General features: G+C 52.1%; 1 protein-coding gene across 1 annotated transcript; it reads right to left on the reverse strand.

The window, feature by feature from the left end:
• Positions 1-483: 483 nt before the first annotated feature.
• Qrich2 (glutamine rich 2) lies at positions 484-23,481 on the reverse strand. The gene is made up of 21 exons (XM_057773998.1): positions 22,843-23,481; positions 22,649-22,735; positions 20,511-20,570; positions 20,022-20,132; positions 13,840-16,408; positions 12,976-13,236; positions 12,397-12,482; positions 11,951-12,042; positions 11,534-11,648; positions 7,972-8,226; positions 6,818-6,940; positions 6,636-6,710; positions 6,349-6,513; positions 6,086-6,207; positions 5,378-5,443; positions 5,038-5,139; positions 4,226-4,426; positions 3,841-3,976; positions 2,921-3,008; positions 2,060-2,263; positions 484-683 (listed from the first exon to the last, which is right to left on the reverse strand). The coding sequence occupies exons 1-21, from the start codon at positions 23,479-23,481 to the stop codon at positions 484-486; spliced, it is 5,757 nt and encodes a 1,918-aa protein (XP_057629981.1).
• Positions 23,482-26,655: the final 3,174 nt, after the last annotated feature.

Raw genomic sequence — 26,655 nt, forward strand, 5'->3', positions numbered from 1 at the left:
GGCTGATGGAAATCTGCCCAGCAGTGTGGGTTTGTTCTGGCTGCAAGCTGTGTGTGGAGCCAGGAGCTGCCCTGAGGCAGCAGCCAGGGAGCAGGCAGCAGATACACCTCACCTCCAAGTGGAGCTAGTGCACAAACACCACGGGTCCCAGCCTACTCAGAAGGCCCCTGGTTCCCAGAACCAGGTCGGATGTCTTGCCCCAGCTATCCTCCGTGCCCTGGGTGCAACATTCTGCCCTTTCTGAACTCCTGTGTCCTTAGAACAACTCACTGGAGCTTTAGTTCTAGCTCTCTCTGACCATAAACTGGACTTGCTGTCCAGGGAACAGTTTGCTCTTCAGATGAGGGAAGGCCCCGAAGCCCAGCTGCTTGGCCAGCAGCGGGTACCTGCCTCCTGCTTACTCTGTCCTTCTTGAAGCAAGACAGCAGAGAAGTCTCCTGGCACTCAGACTCTTTTTTTCAAACCTTTTATTTCTCTCTCTGTTTAGTGAGCAGTGGTGGACCTCGGGCCCCGGGTGGGCTCCTCCATCCCCTCCCTAGGAGGCACATCCATGTGGACATTCAGACCAGATGGGCCGCCCTGCAGACTTGCCATCTCTGTAGGGATGGATGCGTGGGCCACATTCGGCTGGGAGAGACGCCCCTCAGAGGAGACGGGTCTGTCTTTCTTTTGCCCTGAAGGAACTGAAAGACAGGAGGGGCTCAGCTTGCTCTGCCTGGTCCCCCATGCCCACCAGGGTCCCCTCTAGCTTGCCCAAGGCCTAAGCAAATTGTGAACAACATTAGCTAGGCTGCTGGGCTGGACCTCACAGTGCAAGCTTTCATGGGTGTTTTCTGAGTAAATGCTTAAGGCCCTTTCACGATCCTTGGAGGGGAGCCCTTAGTAATAACGTCCCTCTGCAGGAGGACGGAAGAAACGGCCTCTTTGATGACCTCCTGTTCTTTGAGAGGCAACACTCGGATAGGACCAGAAATTTTTCCACATCACTCAGAGTCTCCAATTTCTTTCTTTTTTTTTTTTTTTTTTTTGGTTTTTTGAGTGCTAAGTATTTCTAAGTAGAAAGCACCTGAGATAAGAAAGCCAGGGACCCAGGAGAAAGTCACAGAAACACACTGTGGTGGCCCATTCTCATTGGTTACCAGTGCCAGCCCTTGAATCCCAGCTTGGCCACTTCCTGTTCCCCCTCTCACTGCCCCCCCCCACACACACTGTTTCCCTAGTTGTTCCTGGGCTAATGTTGGCTTCTACCTTTTAATGTAGGTGTGTGAATTAAAACTGGCTCATAGACAAAACCACCTGACCAGCCTGGCCAGCGAGAAGCCCTTAGTGACAGTGGGGTACCATGGCCGCCGTGCCCACCTTTATAGTTTCCCCTCCCATCTCTGCTACAGGCTCTCATGCACGCAGGGATGGAGGTATGGTACAGAGAGCTCGAAGGTCTTAACTGGGGTGCAGGGACGGTGAACGAGTGTCGAGATCCCTGGGTCTCCTGCAAGCCCTCAAGATACTGTGTGTGCAGACTGTTAGCAAGCCACCCTGCCTCTTAGGGGTGCTGGTCCTGCACACATACACACCTATGACAGATGTGGGGAGAGACTGGCTTAGTTACCTGGTGGTGTAGGCCCTAGCCTCACCTTCCAGCGAGGACCACAGGCCTTGTGTGGTAGGACCCAGAGGCCCCTAGCCCCTTGGCCTTCTCTCTGGTCTAGCTTCTCAGCGGAGACCAGGGACTTTAGGGGCTTTCCAGACTAGAGGACACCTACAGGATAGGGTCAGAGTGGTGGAGGTTGGAGGGGGTGGTTGTGTCCTGGGCCCGCAGCCTGGCTCTTAGAACATTTGTGTGCCTGGAGCCAGAGAGCAGTGTGCATCTGTCCCTATGTCCTCTTGTGTGGAGAAGGACAGAAGCGGTGTTCACCTCACAGACCTGGCACACACCAAACATTCAGCACCTGAGTTTTCTCCATTCTCCCTCCCATGCCCAGCCTGGGCTGGAAGAGAAGGCTGTCCGGAGGGAAGGAAAGGCCTGGGGGTAGCGTTCAGGCTTCCAGAAGGAAGCTACCTGAATTGCTGTCAGCCAGCATCTGGGCACTCTGAGGCCGAGAGGGTGGCAGGCCGCCGTTGCCCAGGGAAGGCTGTCTGTGCACGTGGGGCCGGGCATGCTGGGCCTGCTGAGCCTGCTGAAGCTGCTGCATCTGCTGCAGCTGATGCAGCTGTTGTAACTGCTGTAGCTGCTGTAGCTGCTTGGACTTGTGCTTTGTCATTCCTGGGGCAGGGAAGGACAGGAGGCAGGTCAGCACTGAGAGCTGTGGGGACCCATGGCGATGAGGAGCCAGCCAGGGTGGGACCTTTACAGCCTAAATTTGTGGCTATGCCCCTTAGAAACACTCGGTTCATCGGCCTATCTACCTGCCCGTCTGTCCCTCCATGCACCCATCACCCAGATTCTCTGAGGACTTGTACACATCAGCCTTGTATAGGGATTAGGAGTTATGGCCCAGGCTCAGGGTTCAGGAAGCAGACAACGGGGAGGGCTCAAGGCATGATGGGAAATGGTCCGGTATGAACTGGAAGTGGGCTTTCAGGAGGCTTGGTGTTGGAATCAGATAACGGCCCTTTGTTGAGTTTTGGAAAGTCAGTTAGGGCTGGACCGCACTGACAAGGGAACTGAGGCGGAGGTAGGAGAGCTCCTAGGTGGGGGTGTGATGAGGGTGAAGGCCAGCGAGAAAGGATAGAGCCTCTGCTGGGCCATTGGCTGGGTCTGGCTGCTGCCTTCCACCGGGAAACAGCCACCTGGCTCTGGGGAGGAGAAAGAAAAGGCCTGGGGCCCAATGGTCCAGACATGCTTGTACCAAGAGAGACAAATGTCCTCTGGAACCCAAGCAAGAACCCAGAAGGAACTCAAGGCTATCTGGAAGCTCACCGTCTTTCCCTAGGATGCCTGGCAACCTTGTATCCATTCGTCCCTTGTAGATGTGTCCATCGAGGCCCAAGATATCAACCTCATCATGCTACGGAGAGATATGCGTGCTGTTATCACTGTAACATTCTGAGTCTCCTCCCCAGACACCGTCAGCAAGCCGTGCTCAGGGCCCTCCCTGGGAATGGAGGAGGGGAGACCTGCCTGTAGCCCTGGCTTTGGGGAGACTGAGGCAGCAGGCAGCCCACCGACTTGAAGGCCAGTCTCAGAGATAAAGCTAGTACCAGCCCAGCTCATCCAGGACCATAAAAAGCAAGACCCCTGTGTGGAGTCTGGGCTGAGTGCAAGCTGGAGGGAGGGAGAGTGGGGGTCCAAGGCCTGTGGCAGAAGGCAGTAGTGTGGTGTCTGGGAGATGGGTGGGAGGAAGGACCGATTCTACTCAGCAGAGAGCCCGGGGCCTGAACTGAGCAAGGACTGTACATCCCAGCTACTTTGGGAGGCTGAGGCAGAAGGATCAGGAGTTCAAGGCCTGCCTGAGCACCTTTGTGAGAAGATCATGTCTCAAAAATAAGAGGCGGGGGTGGGGGGCTGGAGAGATTGCTCAGCGGTTAAGAGCACTGGCTGCTCTTCCAGAGGACCTGGGTTTAATTCCCAGCACCCACATGACAGCTCACAACTGTCTGTAACTCCCATTCCAGGGCATTCTCACACCGACATACATATACACATAAAATAAAAATGAATAAATCTTTTTTTTTAAAAGTAAACAGAAACTGGGGAGATGCTTGCCTAGCAACCCCTAGGACAGGGAGAAAGAGAAGGAAGGTAGAGGGGGCTCAGGGCAGAGGGCCAAGTGATGGGGCTTTGGGTGGCTTTCCAGAAGGGGCCTGGCAGGGTCATCCTCCCCACGGCTCCCATCAGACCTTCATGGCAATCTGGATCTCCTCCAGCGGGGACAGGTGCTGCGGGCGGTTTCGGCGGTAAGGGTAGGTGAGGGTGTGGCTGCCCCCACAGCGCCGGGGCACCGTGGAGTAGGTATAGTCTGCCGTATCTACCCCCCTAGGATGCAGACACGGGAGTCGCTTTGAGTCACCAGGAGTGTTACTGGCGACAGGCAGGTGTATAAGCCTGAGGCTGTACACACCACACACCACGCATACGCGCCACTCTGACGCGCACACACTCTCACCCTTCATTCCCCACCCCACCCCCCCATCCCTAGCGATGGGGTGAGGCCTTTGTTCTTACCCCCGGGGCCAAGCTTGGTCCTCAGGGACCTGGGTGTCCCCGGGACTCTTGTGCTCCTACCGTTTGTAGCACGGGTGGCTGAGGCATTGAGCGTGCATCAGCTCTCGGATCATCTGGCTGCTGGCCTTCACGGAGCCTCCGAAGTGGATCTGCACCTTCTCGATGTCCATCAGCATCTTGGAGTGCATGCTGCGCAGGCGCCCCACACTCCGCTCCATCTGGGACAGATCGCCCCGAGAGAAGCTGCCACCCAACTTCAGGCTGTGAGACGGGGACGTGGGGGGGGGGGGGCGCAGAGGGAAAGAGGTCAACCCAGGGTCTCGACGTCCATCAGCGCCTTGGAGTGCATACTGCGCAGGCGCCCCACACTCTGGTCCGTCTGGGACAGATCACCCCGAGAAAAGCTGCTGCCCAGCCTTAGGCTGTGAGATGGGGCAGAGGGAAAGAGGTCAACCCAGGGCTGGACAGAGCTCCGGATGTTTTCTCCTGGGCCTTGTCTTCACTCTTCCTTTGGCTCCAGGACCCTGTTCCGCAGGACCCTGTGTCAACTGGGCTAGGGACCCACGCCATGGGCCCTTGATTGTGGGCTGAGGTGTCACTGGACAGCTCAGCAACTCTGAGACCTGTGAGGGACCAGACTGGCAGGGAAGGTTTTTCCCTATGTTCAAAAGCCCTCTTCCCCCACAAAACAAATACTTAAAATGTAACAAAAAATTTAAATTCAAAACCAACAAAGTTAATCTAGTGCCGCCCCCCATCCCAATCCTGGGCAGAGACTCTCAGCAGCCCTCCCAGGGTGCCCTCTGGAGCCATCTCAGTCAGTCCTCCTCCTACCCCACCCCTGCCCTACCCAGGATCCCACTGTCCCATACTTGCGGCTCTGCTGTCGGACCTGCTCTAGCTCAAACACAGTATAAGGCCGGATAGAACGGTGCCCGGGCATGCTGGGAACTACAGGGGTCATAGAGAGGACTCTGGGCGGGACAGAAGAAGGGGAGGGCATGAGAAATCCCACCACTCGGTAGCGCCAGCCACCCACTGCCATGTTCTAAAGAACATTCCTAATTGCTCAGTGTGGGCCCCCTAGGAAGGACCAGGGACAGAAGGGGACCCAGGACAGGAGGTGAGATGAATGGGGACAGGGAGACACACCCCCGGTTGTGCTGTCTTCTCCCTACCACCAGATGCTGTGGGTGAGGTGTGGACACTCACTGTCCAGTCACCGATGTCTCCAAGGGACGGTCGCAGGACAGGCAGTGGAAGTGAGCCAAGAGCTGCCTGTCAGGAATGGGATTATAGCACAGCAGGTGAGATCCAGAGAGATTGGCTCCCCCGTAGGATGGTCATTTTGGCAGCTCAGTCTACGAGGTTGCCACCTCCTACTTCCTACCCTACTTCCTGGGCATTCACCTGGCCCTAACCATCCCTTCCAGGCACACATCCTGAATCAGCTGTCCAACTCAGTGCCTTCTGTAGCATTCTGTGTATGCCTTTGGTGCCCCCTGGTGGTCACGAGTGGGATTTCCCGGCTCTGGTTCCCCAGGGGCATCTTAACCATCTTCACGCCTCAGGGTAGCAAGCACAACCGAACACCAAGAACCTTGCACCTCCTACTGCCTCTCTGCACCATGATCTGAAGGATACGGCCAACTTTTTGAGGGGGTGGGGTTTCAAGACACGGTTTCTCTGTGTAGCAGCCCTGGCTGTCCTGGAACTCAGGTTGCATGTAGACCAGGCTGGCCTCAGACTCCCCTTGCCTGTCTGTGCCTCTCAGTGCCGAGATTAAAGGCTACCACGCCCTGCTTAGTTATTCAACTCTAAAATGCAGTCCCTCCTCCTGATTGACAGTCCTGGGCAGAAAAGGCCCTCTGGGGCTGCCCAGCGTGCCACCTGTAGGTTCCCCAGTCTTCCTGACCTCACCTGCGCATGGCAGCTGCCTCGTCTGCCTGGTAGAGTGGAGAGCGCTCTTTGAGCTGCTGCCGCAGCGATTTCCAGCGGTCCTCCAGCATCTGCTTCAGTGGGTCCAGCTCCAGGCGGTCCAGCTGGGAGATGGGCACCGTGTGAGTTTAAGGCAGCAGGTAGATGGGGGAAGGGATCTAGCCTTGGAGAAAGTGGGCGTGTCTGACGGCAGGGCCTTGCGTGGAGAGCAGCCCAGCCCGCCCTGCGCCTCCTCCCGCCCTCACCTTGCTGTCCATCTCCGCCAGGAGCTTGTCCAGAAGTTTCTGCCAGTCCTGCTCCTGTCCGCTCATCTTGGCCACCAGTTCCTGCATCATGTGGTTCAGCTGCTCGGTGGTGGCGTCAAATTGGATCCGGCTCACTTTGGACGCCAGAGCGCTCTTGTCTGCTTTCTGCCAGAGAACAGCGCGGGGGCGTGAGTGTTCCTCCCGGAGTCTGCCCCCATCCCTCCGTAACCCCACCTCCTGCGCTGGCAGGGGAGGAGACAGGAAGGCTCCCGGGGTGAGTTGCTCACTACATCGATCTCCATCTCCAGGTGATCTCGGTCAGCCTTTTCCTTCTCCAGCCTCTCTAGGCCCTGGTACAGCACCTGGGGACCCACAGGACAGAGGAAAGGCAGAGTTAGCGATGCTGAGTGGCGGGGTGGGCAGGGTGGGATGAGCCTCGGCTCCACCCAGGTGCCCTGGGCCTGCTCACTTCAATGTCTTTCTGCTTCTGCCGATGGTCCTCAATGAGGTTGCTGGTAGTGATGTTGAGCTTCTCGCAGTCGCCCTGGACTTGCAGGATGGCGCTCTGCACGTGACCCAGCAGCTCCTCATCCTGCAGCAGCGACAGGGAGGCTCTTGGGAGGCTTCTGGGCCTCCTCGTAAGCAGTCCCCCTTTAGCCCCCATAAGCAGTAGGCTGCCTTTTAGAACTACAAGCAAAAATCGGGTGTGGTCATGCCAGCTTGTCGTCCCAACACTCAGGAAGCGGAGTGATTGGAAGTTCAAGTACAGTCTGGGCTGCGCAGTGAGGCTTAACAGAGAAGGACAAAGCTCGGGAGGTGGCCCCACACGTAAAATCATTGTCGCTAAGCCTGGTGACCTGACTTCAACCCCCAGGAACTACATGGTGGACAGAAAGAACTGACTCATGCAAGTCGTCCTCTGACTTCTGCAAGTATGCCGTGATATGCATGCGTGTATGCATGCGTGCGCGCGCGCGCGTGTGTGTGTGTGTGTGTGTGTGTGTATAATAAACTTATAAATGCTAAAAACAAAACCATCACCCAACACATATGCTCACTTCAAAGTCATTCTGGCTTCCCCAAGTGGTATTCACTGACAGTTCTGTCCCTCAACTGGATGTTGTCACCCGTCCCCCACGTGTTGATGGACTGGCATCAGTGGCCTTTGGAGTCCTCAGAGAGGTGACTGAGTCTTAGATGTGCTACGTTGTCCCACGGTCCCTGAGAGGTGAGGTGTGGGCAACAATCTGGACTCCATCTGAAACCCTGAGTCCAAGAGCAGAAACCAGGATCTGGTGATGACCCCCACCCCAGCCGCAAGCTTTCCCTCCTGGGGAAGTCTAGAAAGGGCTGGAAACACTGCCAAGTGAGGGGAAGCTGTGCCAGTGCCCCTGTGTTCCATAACGGGCACTGTTTCAGCCTTGGTCCACCACCCTCCCTGCATTCCAGCCTCTCCAAAGCCAGCTTTGCTGCTGTCTTCACGGTGAGCTGGGTAAGAACCAGCCTTATGTGGGATCTGGCTAACGGGCTCCAGCATGGGAGCCTGACCCTCAGGCTCTCACACGGGGCTTCTGTGGGCCCTCTCCTGCAGCCACCCTGTGAAGGAGCCAAGCAGAGACTCACCTGGCTCTGCAGCTTGGCCTTCTTGGAGGGCCTCGAGGCAGCCAGGCCGCTGACCATGTCCTGCAGCTGCTCATAGCGCTGGACCAGCAGGCTGACTTGGTGGCCCACATCCAGACTGCAGGCTGGGCAGGTGGCCTCAGGGTCGATCTGGCCGGGCACCAGGGTGTTGGTGGACTTGTGTGGGGTTATGCTCAGGGACAGCAGCGTGGAGGAGGAGCCCAGCATGCTCTCAATGATGGTCCTGAGCTTGTCCAGCTGGACGCAAGGCAGACATGAAGGGGGCAGAAAGGATGGCCAAAGTCACATCTAACCGCTGCGGCGGCACATTCAGCCTCTGCCTCCTCAGCACCTCACAGAGGATACAGCACACACACAGCAGACAGTTGAACTCTTCCCCATCAAACAGTTTTCAAACACTTTTTTTCCCCCAGTGGACAGCATTAATGACAGAGGAAGCACCTATGTGGGGAGATCCCTCTAGCCAGTGTGGGGGTCCAGCGTGAGGACGCAGCTTCTGTAGCTAAATTCTAAAAGGATGGTCTCCCATGACACAATGCTCTTTCAGCACTGGGAGTGCGGACAGCGGGCTTTTTACACACACTCTCTCACTCAGGATGGAAACCCTTAAGGATAAGCCAATGTGAGAAGCACAAATACAGCTAGGGATCTCTTGGGGTCTGAAGGCATAAGCTCCTTCCAGGGAGAGCTGCTCAGCCTGGCCCTTCTGCTTGCGTCTCTTCCCATGTGTTACCACCAATGGTTGGTCCTGGGTGGCCAGCTCGATTCAAGAGCAACCAACCTAGGCTCCAGGAAGGGACACCATCCCCTCCTGTTGGGCAGTGACACCAAACAGATGCAGCCGGAGCTTAGGGAAGATATTTGAGAGGGTGAGAGACACGCGTTGCTGAGGGACAGAATGGAGGGAGGTTCGCACAGCCAGGATGGATGAGAAGAAATGTAAACACATACGAGCCAGGCCCGGGAGGTCAGGGGGAGCTGCCTGCCTCAGGCTGCCCGAGACTGGGGTTTGCTCCTGCAGGTCCACATGCAATGCATTGCCCTTTTGTTCTGGGGTCACACAGTCATCAGCTTGCTAAGAAAGGGACCTGAGTGAAGGCCAGCGTGACGGACGGCTGCTAGGAGAAAGAAAGGCATCCGGTTCTCTGGGTCAGTCCTCAGGAAAGTTGGCTGTCTCAGTGGAGCCTTCAAGAACAAAAGGCGGCCAGGCGGTGGTGGCGCACGCCTTTAATCCCAGCACTCAGGAGGCAGAGGCAGGCGGATCTCTGTGAGTTCGAGGCCAGCCTGGTCTATAAGAGCTAGTTCCAGGACAGGAACCAAAAAGCTACAGAGAAACCCAGTCTTGAAAATAAAAAAAACAAAACAAAACAAAAAGGCGAATTCCTGGGAAATGAGGACCAGGAACATTCCAGAAAGAACAGCATAAGTGTGTTAGGAGAAAGGCAGGAAGGCCAGGTAGCCAGAGCCTGGCAGTGCAGGTAGCATGGAAAGTGAAACCTTCTGGAAAGGACGCTAGGCTACCAGGAGCCCAGGTATGGAGGGCTTGTCTGGGAGCCCGGCTGGGTTCCATCCCAGCACTGCAGAGAGAAAACACAAACAAAGCAAACAGAAATGTTGCAGAGGAGGTGGGGGTCGGGTGGGGTAGCTCTCTATGTGGTCAATGTGAACCTGGGGCTGGCAGGTGTCCCTTGACTCTCTGAGCCTCCTTCTGCCCTTACAGGACAATCAGCTTGGGAGAAGGAATTTGGGAAAGGGGGAGGTTGTGGGTGTAGCGCAATGAAAACACAGTCTGGCGTGTAAGGTGCTAGGTTTGATCTCTCTAGCACCATGTCTGCTCAAGTACACAGGATGGCACACAGGATGGCCAACGGGCACAGGAGAAGGTCTCAGCATCACAAATTACTGGAGAAACGCAAATGCAAGCCACAGTAACAGCACACACCTGTCAGAATGTGTGTGACTTTCCTAAAGGAGGAAGGAGGGGCTGGAGAGATGGTTCAGTGACAGAGAGCACCTGTGCCTGTGTGACTCGTCCGGAGAGCCTGAGTTCACACCCGGCACTGGCAGCAGGTGTCTGAGCCCCGTGAAGCTCCAGCTCCAGGAACCTGACGCCTCTGCCCCCTGAGCAGCACTCCCTCCACACACCCATGGCACATGCGTCACCAATAGACAAGCTTGTGCGGGAAAGAAGAGTTCTTGGGACCTCAGTCTTAGACAAAAAAAAAAAAAAAAAAAAAAACCACGAGCAGAAGACAGCGTCTCCTCCAGGGAAACTACGTACACCAATACCAAATGGTGACATAGCCCCGAAAACATACATATAAGTGACATATGAACTAAGCAGGCTGTACTTTTTATTTATGTGCCTTGGTGTTTTGCCTGTAGGAAGATGCTGGGTACCCAGGAACTGGAGTTACAGCTGTGAGCTGCCATGTGGATGCTGGGAATTGAACCTCGGTCCTCTGGAAGAGCAGCCAGCGCTCTTAACCCTTGTGCAATCTCTCCAGCCCACGATAGTTGTACTTTTTGTTTTTAATGATTTATTTATTCTTATTTTATGTGTATTGGTGTTTTGCCTGCATGCATGGCTGGAGGTACAGACAGTTGTGGGCTGCCATGTGGATTCTGGGAATTGAACCCAGATCCTCTGGAAGAGCAGGCAGTGCTCTTAACCACTGAGCCATCTCTTCAGACCCCTGTACTTTTATATTTATGAATACATACACACACACGCACACACATACCGCACACGCATGCACACACCCGACCACCAACAGCAATGGAAGAAAAAGAGGCCATCAATTTGAAAGAGAATAAATAAGGGAGGGCTTATGGGAGGACTTGAAGGAAGGAATGGGAAGGAGGAGATAATGTAGTTTTACTAACTCAAAAAGCAGGAAGAAAATTATCAAAAATAATAAAATACTCTTATTATGACAGGTGAATAACAAGGAATACACAAAAGGAAAGCGGCAGTGAAGGAACCTGTCTCCTACACTGACGCCCTTGTCCTTTGGCATCGGGGTGGGGTTGAGCCCCAGCCCATAACCCCTCCCACCCTGCAATGCTTTGGCTGGGAAGCATCCCTCAGAGGCCCGTGCGGCTGAACCACCCTTGGTCCACAGCTGCTGCTCCCTTCGTGCAGAGGCAAACAGAATCTGCTAGCTGCCCGTTCTGTCCGCCACACTTTCTTTGTCATGGCGAACTCTACCCTTCTCTAAGCTGCTTTTGGTCATGGCATTTTACCACAGCAATAGAAAAGTAACTCAGAAGCCGGGCGGTGGTGGCGCACGCCTTTAATCCCAGCACTCGGGAGGTAGAGGCAGGCGGATCTCTGTGAGTTCGAGACCAGCCTGGTCTACAAGACCTAGTTCCAGGACAGGCTCCAAAGCCACAGAGAAACCCTGTCTCGAAAAACCAAAAAAAAAAAAAAAAAAGAAAAGTAACTCAGAACTGATCTCCACTGGGTGAGGACTGCTCTCTGCCTCGGACTCTGGGGGCGGGGGTGGGGGTGGTGCTGGGGCCTTGACCACGGACCGCTCACCTGATCCTGTAAGTAGAGGGAGGCTTCAGAGACTGAATTCTCCATGGCGGCCTTGCCTCGCTCTTGGCTCTCCCTCAGCTCAGACAGCTCCTTTTCGATATCTGAGACCGTGACCCTGCAATGTCAAAGAACAACGGCTCCTGCCACTGGCCCAGAACTCTTTGCAGGATAAGAACATCTGGAAGCTCTGTTTAAGAGTCCCAAATGGAGTCCTGTGGTGGGGACATAGCATCTCTGGGCTCCTCCCGATCCTAGTGCTGGTGTCTGCCAGGCCTCGAAAAGACCAGGGTAACCTGAAGAGTTGGTACAATCCAGGTGAGAGACACTGGTCAGCACACGGGGAGGCAGAAGGCCACCTCCACCGCCTGGGCTTTAACCATGACGACAGCCAGGGTGCCAGCGGAGAGAGGGTGTCACCTGAGGATGCCCAGCTGCAAGGTCAGCTGGTTGGGCTTCATGTCCTTCCCTGAAGAGCTGTCATCCTCTATCAGCCTCTGTATCTTCTCCAGCTACAAACAGAAAGCCGGGAGGTGAGGTGTCAGGCGGACCCTAGTGTCTGCTGCCAAAGGCAGCCCTCGAGAGATCCAGCCCTCCGCCATCTCATGGCTGAAGCTCTGACAGTGGCCTCTCCCTCTAGATGTGACATGAGGAACAAATGCGTGTCCAGGGCCCCCTGTATTTTAAAGGCTCTGCGTACCCATCTTCACGGCTGAGGTGGGGTTGTGTTTTCTATATGACTGGGTGATAAGGATCCGCTGAGACCCCAGCATAGGGGGAGGGCCTGTGGGCATCCAGCCTGGCAGAAAACGCCCAGTCTCTGATTCACCTCAGGACGCTAAGGAGGCTGACCCTCCCTTACGCACTCTGTCCTTGTCCTTCCGCACTTCCTTGGTCAAGGACTTCAGGCTCTTCATCTGCTCCTGCAGGTCCTGAGGTATGGTCTTTTTGACTGTGGGATACGGAGACTGCCATCAGGGTGTGGTTCCCATTGGTTTCCCTGCCTGTTTCCAGTCCCTTGGTGAGGAACTGACCCCAGAGGTCAAGCGGAAGATGACTTGGTCCTGCTTCTCTGGTGACTGAGCAAGGAGGCAGGGGAAGCAGGGAGGACCAGTATGTGCCCAGCGTCTCACCTGCTGCCCCCGACATTCTCATCTACCACTGTGTGAGTGAGCAAACATTAAGCTTCGTTCTAGAACTCTCTTGCTTGCCACTCACCTCCAGGCTCTGGCCTCCCTTGAGACACACGTCCTGTCCCTCCGCTCCCCCCCCCCCCCCGCCGTAGTTTCACACCTTCCTCTCTGTTCCTCAGGCCTCCCCACAGGCTGTAGGTGTGAGAGGAGTCACATCTGGGCAGGAGCGTGTTCTGCTTGTGGGGCTGGGGATGGGGTGACACCCAGGAGGAAGGCCAAGGCTGCTTTCCCTCCACAGGAGGTGACACTCACCCATCGTGGAGAGGATGTACTGGACTTTCTCCAAGTCCGTCTGGCCGGAGAGTTCCTCATCCAAATCCTTCATGTGCTCCTTCAGTTCCGTATAAAGGCTAACAAGCTCACCCATCAGGCGAAATGTTTCCACCGCCATGGGGAAACTTGGGGCCAATTTCTCCAGCGACTCCTGCCGCTCGCCATGGACCTCACTGCCTGAGGAGAGTTGGTGGGGGTAGCTCAAGGACACACGAGTACTGGAGTCAGTGGTGTCTTGGTCTGTGGTCGCCAATTCAAATTGAACAAAGGCTTGTTTCCTGCTCGGATCCCAAGAGGACTGGCTAGACGCATCAACTGTGTGTCCTCGGCTAGGGTAACCCAGGACAGCCTGTGTTTGGTCATACTGGATTCTTGGGCCTTGATGATCTGGGCCCTGACGGTCCGTGACAGGAAATATATCTTGCCTGGCTTGTTCAGGAGTTAGATATAGATCTGATGGAAAGCCACGGAGCTCTATGCTTGGTGCTATGAAGCCTGGTTGACTTGAAATGGGTTGTCTCAAACCACGTGGATGAGGAGCACCAGGCTGAGGAAATCCAGGAGGGTATGTACCAAGTGGAGCCAAGCTAGGCATGTGCACACCAGGCTGAACCAAACCATAAGGGGCCGCACCAGGTTGAACCAAGCCACGAGGGCCCGCACCAGGCTGAACCAAGCCACGAGGGCCCACAACAGGCTGAACCAAACCAAGAGGGCCTGCACCAGGCTGAACCAAACCAAGAGGACCCGCACCAGGCTGAACCAAACCAAGAGGGCCCGCACCAGGCTGAACCAAACCAAGAGGGCCTGCACCAGGCTGAACTATTCCTGGTTGCATCATACCAAGCCCAGCTGCCCTGGGCCGCAACAAACCAGGCTGATCTACCCTGGGCTGTAGTGAGCTAGGCTGCACCAGACCACGCTGAACTGCTCCAGGCTGCTGAATTGCACCAGGTTCCACAAAACCATACTGATCCATGCCAGGTTGTGCTAAACCCTGTTGACCCATTCCAGGTTGGGATAAGCTGCTCTCCTCTGCACCAGGTGGTACTGAACCACTGTGATCTATTCCAGGTTGCATCCAATCGAGTTGATCTATGACAGGTTGCATCAAACCACGCTGATCTTCACCACTTTGTGCTACACTTGGCTGAACCAAACCATATTGACCTACACCAGGTTGGACCAAGCCAGGTGAATATGTATCAGGTTGCATCCAACCACCAGGGAATGTCCCAGGTTGCACCAGGCCACGCTGAACTGCACCTGGTTGTGCCATATCGAGTCGATCTACACCAGGCTGTGCATAACTCCAGTCTGCACCAGGCTGCACAAAAGCACTCTGATCCATTCTAGGTTGTACCAAACTATCCTGAATTGTACCAGGTTGCATCAACCCAGGGGCATAAGCACCTGGTTGTACCAATCCCTGCTGACCCATTCCAAGTTGTGCCAAACCATGCTGTTCTACACTAGGTTGTACCAAACCAGGCAGAAATGCACCAGGCTGTACCCACCTAGGCTGATCTGTGCTCGGTTGAACCCAAACAGGCTGACCTGTGCCAGGTTGCACTAAACCTTGTCCTGTGCTAAGTTGTACCAAATCAGGTGGATATACACCAGGCTGAATCAAGCTAGGCTGGCCTGTATCAGGAGGTACCAGCTGTTGGTCTGTGCTGGGCTGTACCAAACCATCCCAATCAGCACTAGGTTGTACCAAATCACGTTGCTCTGCCCCTGGCTGCACTGAACTCGGCCTAGCTGTTCCAGGATGTGCTGAACCTTGCCAACTTGTCTCAGGCTGCACTGGGCTCCGCTGTTCTGCCCCAACAGGTGCTGAACTTCGCCTATCTGCCTCAGCCCTCACGGAACTCTGCTGATCGGCCCCAACAGGTGCTGAACTACGTCTATCTGTCCCAGTCTTCATCAAAACACGCGGGTCTACACCGGGCTGCACCAAGCCATGCTGATCTATACCGGGCTTCACAACACCATGCTGATCTACACTGGGCTGCACCAAGCCACGCTGATCTACACCGGGCTGCACCAAGCCACGCTGATCTACACCGGGCTGTACTACACCACGCTGATCTACACCGGGCTGCACCAAGCCACGCTGATCTACACCGGGCTGTACTACACCACGCTGATCTACACCGGGCTGCACCAAGCCACGCTGATCTACACCGGGCTGTACTACACCACGCTGATCTACACCGGGCTGCACCAAGCCACGCTGATCTACACCGGGCTGTACTACACCACGCTGATCTACACCGGGCTGCACCAAGCCACGCTGATCTACACCGGGCTTCACAACACCACGCTGATCTACACCGGGCTGCACCAAGCCATGCTGATCTACACCGGGCTGCACCAAGCCTCGCTGATCGACACTGGGCTGCACCAAGCCACGCTGATCTGCTCCGGGTTGTGTGAAGCCTGGTGCTGCTAAGCTGGGCTGTCCAAAGCCTTGTCGATCTGTACTAACTTGCATCAAACCAGGTGACATCAAGCCATATTGATCTGGAAGAGATGGAGGGAATGCACGCTGATCTACGCCAGGTATTACCAATCCCTGCTGATCCACACCAGGGGTGATTAGTCCTTGCTGACTTGTGCTTAATATTACAAATCCATGCTGATTTATGCCAACTGGTATCAACCCTTGTCTACTCGTGTCCCATGGTCCTACACCACTGTCATACGTGACAGCCTGTTCCATGCCAGGTTGGTCTGTTCTAGGAAGGATCATGGCTTGTTGATACATGCTGAGTGGAACTGCAGCAAGCTGAGTTGTACTAGCTTTTTCCAGTCTTTGTTGACCCCTGTCAGGTACCGACGGTGGCAGTACACCACTCTGATCCATAGCGAGAGGCATCAATTCCTGGTCATCCATCTCTGGCGGTAATACACCCAGCTGAGGTATAGTGAGGGGTATCACAGCTGGAGGGTAAGGGCCAGGATAGAGCTCTGGAGGTTGATCCATGCCAAATGGTGTGATCCTACGCTCCTCTGGCCTCGGCAAGACTTGGTCCTGACTAGCGGGTGCCCCAACATGCTGGTCTCTGACTGGAGGGACGACTTTTGGGGTTGGGCCAGGCTGTTGTTCGTCTCTTCTTTTGCCTGTGGGAGCCGCAGACTCTCTCATCCTCTGGCGATCTGCTTCTGATGTGACCTGGGATGGCTCCCGGGCCCGTGAGGGCAGATCTCTGGCTCTGCTCTGGTCTCTGCTAACAATCCTCTCAGGGGGGCGCTCCATACCGCTGGCTAGCATCTGTTCTGGGCCACCGGTGAAACCCAGAGCCTGGCCATCAGTGGGGGTCTTGGGAAACAGTCCACTTGGAAGGTCGCTTGATGTTGGCAATGTCATTTTACGCTTGCCAAGCGTTGCTGACGATGAATCTGAGCTCTGGGGAAAGAGGAGGAGGGAGAGTGGTTACAATGGCTAAGAAAGTGGAAAAGCTGAAAGCAAGGCCATCTTGGGTATTGGCTAGGATGACTTAAGGCCCTTGCAGAAAAGCAGCCCTGTGTGAGTGTGTGTGTGTGTGTGTGTGTGTAGGTATGTGTGTGTGTGAGTCTGTGTGTGAGAGTGTGCAAGTATGTGATGCCGGGCATTAAACCTGGGCCGTGGAAGTATTAAGCGGGTCCTCCACCACTGAGCCGTATTCTGAGTCCTTCGTTTTGATTCTTTATTTTGAGGCAGGGGCTCCATAAATCATCTAGGCTGGCCTTGAATTTCTCATCCTCCTGCCTCCACCTCTGGAGTGCTGAGATTACAGTTGTGCTCCACCATGTGCAGTTCATCAGTGGTGCGAGGACTGACCCCAGCGTTCTGTGTATGCTCAGCAAGTAACACCAACCAAGCTACAGCCCCAGCCCCTGGCTTGGCTTTTTAAGACAACCCCCGGCTTGGCCTTGAATTTACAACTTTCCTTCCTCAGTCTCCCTGCCTCTTACAAAGACCTTTGTGGTAATAACGTCTTATCTGCAGGATCCAGGGGATTCTCCTTCAAGATCCTTAACCTCATCAGACCTACAAAGTCTCTTGTCATTGAGAGGGAATAATGGAGGTTTTTAGGAACGACGTTCTTGGGGGCTATTTAGCTAAGCACAGAGACTAAAGACACATTCTGCGAAATCTTTGAAAAGTGACCACAGCAGCGACAGAAGTTGTGGGAAACAGAGTCCTAGACAAGGTGATGCTGTTTTTTGTCAAGGGTGTCAGATGAGGCCCACACCTGTCTGAGGATGCTTCATGTATGGGCAGAGCAGCAGCCTAAGGAAAATGAAACTTGAGCCAGGACAGTGGTGGCGCACGGCTTTAATACCAGCACTTGGGAGGCAGAGGCAGGCGGATCTCTGGAAGTTTGAGGCCAGCCTGGTCTACAAGAGCTGGTTCTAGGACAGGCTCCAAAGCTACAGAGAAACCCTGTCTCGAAAAACAACAAACAAACAAAAAGAAAAGAGAAAAGAAAAAGAAAAACTTGGTTACTTGCTTCAGAATATATTCCTGGGGGAAGTGGGCTGGGACATGGGCCAGTGGATAAAGACATCGGCCACCAACCCCTGGGACCCATGCTGTGGAAGGAGGAACCCACCTTTTTTTTTTTTTTTTTTTTTTTGGTTTTTCGAGACAGGGTTTCTCTGTGGTTTTGGAACCTGTCCTGGAACTAGCTCTGTAGACCAGGCTGGTCTCGAACTCACAGAGATCCGCCTGCCTCTGCCTCCCAAGTGCTGGGATTAAAGGCGTGCGCCACCATCACCCAGCAGGAACCCACCTCTTTAAGGTTGTTCTCTGACCTCCATTCAGGCATCGTGGAATGCACACAGCCGGACACACAGACACACAGAATAAATTGAAGTGTAATGAAAGTATATAATATATATTGCAAGGTTTTGAAACGTTAATTGAGAATAGCTCCTGGTTAGTAGAGGCAGCCTCTAATCTGGGCAGACCACCTGCTCACAGGCTTGTCTTCGTCTTCCTCCAGTTTTAACTTCAAAGTTCTGGGCAGATTTGGAATTTGGATGCCTCAAGATTATGAGGAGGGCCAATAGTGGTGGTGCATTAAACTCAGCACTCGAGAGGCAGAGGTAAGCAGGTCTCTGAGCTCAAGGCCAGTCTGATCTACAGAGTGAGTTCTAGGACAGCCAGAGATATACAGAGAAATCCATCTTAAAAACTCAAAACCAACCAAACAAAGAATGAGTAGAAACAAGATTTCTTATGTGTGAATGTGTGTGCACACATTTTTAGTTTGTGAATGTGTGTGTGCACATTTCTTTTTTTTGGTTTTTTTCGAGACAGGGTTTCTCTGTAGCTTTGGTTCCTGTCCTGGAACTAGCTCTTGTAGACCAGGCTGGCCTCGAACTCCCAGAGATCCGCCTGCCTCTGCCTCCCAAGTGCTAGGATTAAAGGCGTGCGCCACCACTGCCCGGCGAGTGCACATTTCTTGTGTGTGAATGTGTGCACGCATTTCTTATGTGTGTGTGCACTTCTTCTGTGTGAATGTGTGTGCACCTTTCTTGTGTGTGAATGCATGTGTGCGCAAATTTCTTTCTTTCTTTTTTTTTGGGGGGGGTTTCGAGACAGTGTTTCTCTGTGTGTGCAAATTTCTTATGTGTGAATGTGTGTGTGCACATTTGTGGAGGCCAGAGATGGTCACTGTGTGTCTTCCTCAATCCCTTTCCTTACTCTTTTTGAGGCAGGGTCTCTCACAGAACAGCTCACCAATTCAGCATGGCTCACTGCCTAGCATGCCCCAAGGATTCTCTTATATCTCCCTCCTCAGAACTTGGATTACAGGCACACACCTCCGTGCCTGGCTTTACAGGGCTGGGGACTAAACTCGGGTCTTCATACTGCATTTGCTCACTGACTGACTCTTCCCAGCCTACCCTGGATTTTTCTCTTCTTCCTGGCTCTCAACAGGGACCTGAAAAGTAAGACTTTTGTCTTTTGCTTTACCTTTAGACCTTTATCCTGCGAGGCACCGAAGCTCGGTGTTTCATAGGCTTTGTTTGTTTTGTTTTTGTTAGACAGGGTTTCTCTCTGTATCCCTGGCTGTTCTGGTACTCACTCTGTAGGCCAGGCTGGCCTTGAACTCAGAGATCCTCCTGTTTCTATTTCCCAAGTGCTGGGATTAAAGGCGTGTGCCACCACTACCCAATTTGGCTTTTGTTGTTGATGATTTTTGTTTTTTGAGACAGAGTTTATCTGTGTGGCTTTGGAGCCTGTCCTGGAACTCGCTCTGTAGACCAGGCTGGTCTCGAACTCACAGAGATCAAGCTGGCTCTGTCTCCCAGGTGCTGGGATTAAAGGCAAGCACCACTACTGCCTGGCTCTTCACCTTTTTTTTTTTTAATTAAGATTTTTATGATTTAGTTATTTTGAGACAGGATCTTATTATGTAGTCCTGGCTGACCTGGAACTCTTGATGTGGACTAGCGAATCCTGTCTACAAAGGTCATGTGAAAATAACCAGGGTTGCCAAGCATGTGGCGATTACGTCTACCAGCTCAGGATGGACAGACACATTATCGGGGGGCCTCTTGCTAGGTTACTAGCTCCAGTTCTGATCAGCCTGGTCCTAAGGGTCGAGGAATGAATGCTTTTTAGGATGGGCTGTAAAGGAAGTCTGAAAAGCTAGAGAAGCAAAGGAGAATGGGCAGCATCCTCTACTCAGTGCACTGGCAGAGCTCGACAATGTGGGCACTGGCATACAGTCTAGGTGCGAGGAGGCTTAATCTCTCTCCACACTGCCGTTTGGACTCTAAGCTGGGGCAACATACAATCGCAATACGGAGACAGAGCATGAAGGTGTGCTTCCCAAACCCAGGAATTTATCTGGTTCACTCAGGTCAATGTCATCCTGGGAAAATTATTTTAGATCTCTGCAACATAGAATGTACAGAATAAATTATGAAGATGCAAATACCAGAATTTGGAACGGTTGGTAACTATAAGACGTGTTCTCTGGAGCCCCGCCCAACGCCACTGCCCAGGACCCCTGTGGGTTTACCCCTCTTGAAGCCTTCCAGCCATCAGTGATTGCTTGTTCCAGCTCCTCCCAGGTGACCATGGTGAATTCTTCAGTACCCGGAGCAAGATTCAGCCTCCGATTCAATTGATCCTGTCAGGAACAGATCGAGACACGGACACACACATGTGCAAACATGACTACACATAACACATTCATCCTGCAGATCTGACCCACAGGCTTGAGTGGGTGCTACCACCAGTCCCAGCCTCAGAAAGATTCACTGGCTTTCAGCCACCAGCCAGGAGGACAGAACTGGCCAGCTGGTTTGTCTCCCATCGACTCTGAATAGAGCCCTGAGCAGAGATGGCAAGGACTCTCTTCTCCCCACTATCGAGATGTGGTGTCTCTTAGGGGCAGAGTGCCTGTAACCTCATCCCGAAAGGACATAGATACTGGCGGGGGGGAGGGGAGTTGGGACCATCTCTAGAGAGAAGCCAGGGCCCTTTCCCCAGGGCTTGTCCATATTACCAGGTATTCTTCTCGGTCTTTGACTACCTTCTCAAGTTCATTGACACGCTGAAGGAGCTCCTGGAAGCAGAGTTTGGGAATGGGCTGTCACCCAGCCCTCCTATCTGCACCACATGCACATGTACACACATGCGCATGCTCACACATGCACATACACACATATACACACTGCCTTGGTGCACAGGAGAGAAGGAAACGAGGTGTGTGTGGCTCTCAGTGAAGGGCTGAGTTTCTACCTAGTTTTATCTGGGAGGTAAAGCCAGGTTCCCAGTTCTTTTCCTTGTCAGTGGGAAGGAGAGAAGTGGGTTGCCGAGGCAGCAGTAGCAATAGTGCCCAGTGTGCCCAGTCCGTGTTCATGTGGCCTGAGACTGCTAGCCCTCGCTTTGCCTCACACTGCCCACTGCCAAAGCTTCTAGCCCTACAGCACAGGGCCTACCTTGACTCTCCAGAACCAAATACCAGGTCCCTCAGCATCCTGTCAGTCTGAGCCGTGGCAGGAGAAAAGCCCTCAAGGGTCCCAGCAAGTGACCAACACCTCAGTTGTACTTTAAGACTTGTGCTGACCGCCAGGATCTAAGACTAGATTCTGAACAGACCTTCCAAACTCGAAAGTCTAGAAAAGGCCGGGCATGGTGCTGCGTGCCTATTATCCCAGTCCTTGGGAGGTGGCTAAAAGGATCTGGAGGTCAAAGTCAGCCTTGGCTACACTGGTAAATTCAAGGCCAGGGGGACTACAAGGAGACCTTGTTTCAGAAAAATAGTGGGAACTGGGTGGTGGTGCGTGTCTTTAATAATAGCACTCAGGAAGCAGAGGCAGGCAGATCTCTGTGAGTTCGAGGCCAACTTGGTCTACAGAGTGAGTTACCAGGACAGGCACCAAAGCTATACAGAGAAACCCTGACTCGAAAAAATCAAATCAAAACAAAACAAAACAAATAGTCGGGCAGTGGTGGTACATGCCTTTAATCCTAGCAGGTGGGTCTCTGAGTTCCGGTCAACAACAACAACAACAAAATTACATACTGAAGGAGGCTGCTACCCTACAGACTGCTGCTCCCACTAAAACTGGCTACACCCGCGTCCACCCGCATCCACCCGCATCCATGTTTATCCGTATGTAACAACTCTGCTGCTTTGTTCCGCTGTACATGATAAAGACACTTCAGGATGGTGGTTTCTTTTTCTGAGAGCCTGTACTACCCAATCTCAACTTTCTCCCCCAACCCAACCCCCAACTCCCACCCCCTTCTCTGTGTGTGCGCCCGCGTGTGTGTTCCTCGTTCCTTTGCTGCCTATGCTTTAACCTCCGAACCAAGTCTGTAGCTCCTCTTGATAGGTTATTTATTTATTTATTATTTTGATTTCTTTTATTTATTTATTTATTTTTTTTTGGAGACACGGTTTCTCTGTGTGGCCTGTGTAGCTTTGGAGCCTGTCCTGGAGTTCAGTCTGCTTCCAGAGTGTTGGGATTAAAGGCATGCAGCACCACTGTCTCCCTCTTGATATGTTATTAATGACCCTAGGAAACTGGGGATAGGGCTGCAGAGACGGTGCAGCAAGTAAGAGCACTGGCTACTCTTGTAGAGGACCAAGGTCAAGATCTGTAATTCCAGTTCCAGGGATTTTACGCCCTCTTCTGGACTCCCCAGGCACTGCATGCATTGTGGGTGCACGCACCCGCAAGCGAAACACTCATACACAAAAAATAAAATTAAAGCCAAGCAGTGGTGGCACTCCAGGATAGGCACCAAAACTACAGAGAAACCCTGTCTCGAAAATCCAAAAATAAATAAACAAATAAATAAATTAAAAATTAAAAAAAATAAGATAAATAAAATTAAACCAGGCGGTGGTGGTGCACACCTTTAATCACAGCACTCGGGAGGCAGAGGCAGGCGGATCTCTGTGAGTTTGAGGCCAGCCTGGTCTGCAAGAGCTAGTTCCAGGGCAGGAACCAAAAGCTACGGAGAAACCCTGTCTCGAAAAGCCAAAAAGAAAAAAAAATCACAAACATACAATAACAAAAAAAAGAAAGAAAGAGAGAATGAAAGAAAGAAAGAAAAGAAAAAAGAAGAAGAGGTGTGTCAAAGGATCACTCCATTTGTGGGATGTGGCCCCTGGGATGTCCTCACCTGGACGTTCAGCTCAGGTGACTCCTGCACCTTCCGGTGGGCTTCTTTCAGAATCTTCATGTCTTCTATGAGGTCTTGGAGCACACTCGAGGACTGCAAGAGAATAGAAGCCGTGTGAAGCCGGGACTAGCACCTCTATCAGCTTAGGAACTGCAGGGTAGCCGGAAGGCGCAGAGGCTCCGCAGGGTCAGTCTACCTACCTTGGCTGGGCTGGTATCTTCCTGAGTCTTTATGAGCTTTGGTTCCGTCTCGGGGGGCATCCCCACTGTGGGCTCAGACTTGTCCACGATCTCCGTGGATTCGTAGATCTTTATGGGCTTTGTCAGAGATGTCTGTGGGGATATATGTGGGGATATATGTGGGGATATATGTGGGGATATATGTGGGGCTAGCAGAGCCGTCTCCTCTTCCGTCTTGGGGAACTCCTGGAAGAGGTCAGTGCCTGTGGAGATGTGTTCCACGTGCGTGGCAATGCCCTGCACTTTGTTGTCCATATTCTTAAGCTGCTTGCTGAGGTCCAGGACCTGGCTGCCCAGGTCCTTCACCTGGCTCTCCAGGGTCTGCTGAGATGACTGTTTGGTCACACTCCGCCGCTTCTCTTTGCTGGTTGACACTTGTGGGGTGCTGATGGCATCTCGGATTGACTCAGCTGAACGGCCAGGCTCAGTCGCCGACGGGTTGTGGAAGTCAATCACTACCTGTTGGAGGTTGAGGCTCTTGAGTATGGCCACTATCAGGGTATGAAGGGCAGTGAAGTTCACCGCTCCCACCTCTGGAGTGCCGATCGCCAGGTCGGCCAGCTCCCGGAGGGTGACCCTGTTGGCCGCTAAGGGCGGCATTGTGTGCTGTTGGGATCCGCGGGGAGCCCCAGGGAAGAAGGGCGAGCTTGGCTCGCTCCTTGCAGAACTAAGGGGCCATCAGGGCTCTCAGCAGGTGACCCTGCTTATGGCTTTGTGGCCTCCAAACTGGAGCCCTAGGCTCCTCTCCTCCGTTCCGGCCAGTGGACGTTTGGAACGAGGGCGCACGGTTTGCAGCCCCCGCGTTGCTGAGGCGCGGGACTGCAGAGATTCTAACTAAGAACGTGCGCTGGGGCCAGCCCTCACTGCGACCATACTCAAAAACTACGGTGGAGGCTTAGAACACACCCCAAGGTGCCTCCAGTTTTTCAGTAATGCTCCCAACGAAGGGGTAATGGGCCTGGGCCAAGAGCATCAAGTCGGTTTGGAAGGAGAGGCTGCGGTGTCTTTCTGTGGGTCCACCAGACTCCAGGCTCTCAACAGAGACAGCCAGATAGATCCTGGTGGCTCTTGTAGGCCACCAGGCACACAATGATTTAAGGGGCATCATGGCGACTTGCAGTTAGGTAGGCAGGTCTAAGGGATATAGTGCCCGTGGCAGGTGTGTGTGTGTGTGTGTGTGTGTGTATGTGTGTCGGGGGAAGGGAGAGTGGGGTCTTTTCACCTCTTTGGGGAAGTTTCTAGATAATTTTGTTCGCTCAAGAGTCTGGCAAGGCTGCCCTACCCTCATTTAGCTCAAAAGGAAGGTTTTAACTTTTTTTTTTTTTTCAAGACAGGGTTTCTCCGTAGCTTTTGGTTCCTGTCCTGGAACTAGCTCTTGTAGACCAGGCTGGTCTCGAACTCACAGAGATCTGCCTGCTTCTGCCTCCCGAGTGCTGGTATTAAAGACGTGCGCCACCACCACCTGGCAGAAGGATTTATTTATTTATTTATTTATTTATTTATTTATTTTTGGTTTTTCGAGACAGGGTTTCTCTGTGGTTTTGGAGCCTGTCCTGGAACTAGCTCTTGTAGACCAGGTTGGTCTTGAACTCACAGAGATCCGCCTGCCTCTGCCTCCCAAGTGCTGGGATTAAAGGTGTGCGCCACCACGGCCTGGCCCGGCAGAAGGTTTTAACTTTAACACAGTTAAATTATATACAACAAAACAGGTATCAAGTAGAAATTACAGTTAGAATATCCAGTCCATTTGTATTTAGCAAAGATCAGAGAAAGTATTCTGTTATCTATCTTTGTGAGTCTAAAGTTTCATATGTAATTTACCTTTTTAATCATACTATTGTGATTTTTTTTGTCTTTTGTTTTACAAGATAGGGTTTCTCTGTAGCTTTGGAAGCCTGTCCTGAAACTCACTCTGTAGACCAGGATGGCCTTAAACGCACAGAAATCTATCTGCCTGTCTCTGCCTCCCGAGTAAGGGGATTAAAGGCATGTGCCACCACCACCTGGCTATTATATATATATATATAATATATATATTATATATATATTTTATCATGGACAGCATACTGTCAGCAATTAAGGCAAGGGAAGTTTCTTTGCCTACATAACTAGCTTTTGCCATAAAGAAAGCAAACTCCATGCAAAGTTTCTTTGATACCTGTTGTCTTCTTTTGAAGTAAATGGGTCTTGTCAGGAGCAGACATGTCTCACTGTCATGAAAAGCCTTAGGTTATTAAACATATTAAATGCCGTGTTCTATAGGTCTTTGAAGTGTTTGAAGATCATCTATCAATCTGTCTATCTATGTAAACATATCAGGGTATGACCTTGAAAACATACTTAACATGACTACAGATTTGATTTTTTTGTTGTTGTTGTTTTTGTTTTTTCGAGACAGGGTTTCTCTGTAGCTTTGGTGCCCGTCCCGGAACTAGCTCTTGTAGACCAGGCTGGCCTCGAACTCCCAGAGATCCGCCTGCCTCTGCCTCCCGAGTGCTGGGATTAAAGGCGTGCGCCACCACCGCCCGGCTTACAGATTTGATTTCAATAGGCAATTCATTACCAACTTGCATTTTTCTATTATCCTAAACAGTTTGCCGTAATTTTCAAAGACTAGAAATGTACATTAAATTGTTAAATGAGCTGCATGTCTTAAGAGTCGGAACATATATTCAGTACGCTCTAACAAAAATAACCTGAAATTTGTATCAATATACAAAAATCCATACCAGTGTAAAATATTTAAGACTAGTTGGTTTTTAGATTAAAGTGGGTTCTGTAATCTATCCTTTTGTCCTATTATCTCTGTATCCCCCTCCCCATTTTTCTTTTTAGAACAAGATCCCTGAATCTAATCTTCTTTTCTCAGCTTTTTTTTTTTTCTGACCATTACCAATAACAACTTGTAACCAATCCCGTTAAATGATAACAAACATCTGTAACCAATATTTTGGGAATGTGGGCACTTTTCTTGTTGTCTGGGGGTGCTAGTATCTTTGGTGGACCCTTGAGAAAACTGGGATAATAATGAACTCTAAGCTGGAGTAGTCCATGAGGTTGGACCATCTCAGTTAGCAACCTGGAAAGTGCTGTGGATGCAGAATTTTCAGGAGACTCTAGCAGAGGCATTTTGAAATGGTGGGTTACCTGGGCCATTCATTTCCATTGGTGTTTGGTCCCCTCGGTAAAATACATAAACTTCTTTTGGTTTTTCTTTTTTTATTTTAATTTTATTGCTTTTTATTGAGCTCTACATTTTTCTCTGTTCCTCTCCCTGCCTCTTCCCTCCCCTTCAACCCTCTCCCAAGGCCCCCATGCTCCCAATTTACTTAGGAGATCTTGTCTTTTTCTACTTCCCATGTAGATTAGATCTATGTAAGTCTCTCTTAGGGTCCTCATTATTGTCTAGGTTCTCTGGGATTGTGATTTATAGGCTTGTTTTCTTTGTTTTATGTTTAAAAACCACTTATGAGTGAGTACATGTAATAATTGTCTTTCTGGGTCTGGGTTACCTCACTCAAAATGATGTTTTCTAACTCCATCCATTTGCCTGAAAATGTCAAGATGTCATTATTTTTTTTTCTGCTGTGTAATACTCCATTGTGTAAATGTACCACAATTTCCTTATTCATTCTTTGGTTGAGGGTCATTTAGGTTGTTTCCAGGTTCTGGTTAAGACAAACAATGCTGCTATGAGCACAGTTGAGTACATGTCCTTGTGGCACGATTGAGCAGTATGTACCCAAAAGTGGTATTACTGGGTCTTGAGGAAGG

This window comes from Chionomys nivalis, chromosome 7 (genome assembly GCF_950005125.1).
Source record: "Chionomys nivalis chromosome 7, mChiNiv1.1, whole genome shotgun sequence".
NCBI lineage: Eukaryota > Metazoa > Chordata > Mammalia > Rodentia > Cricetidae > Chionomys > Chionomys nivalis.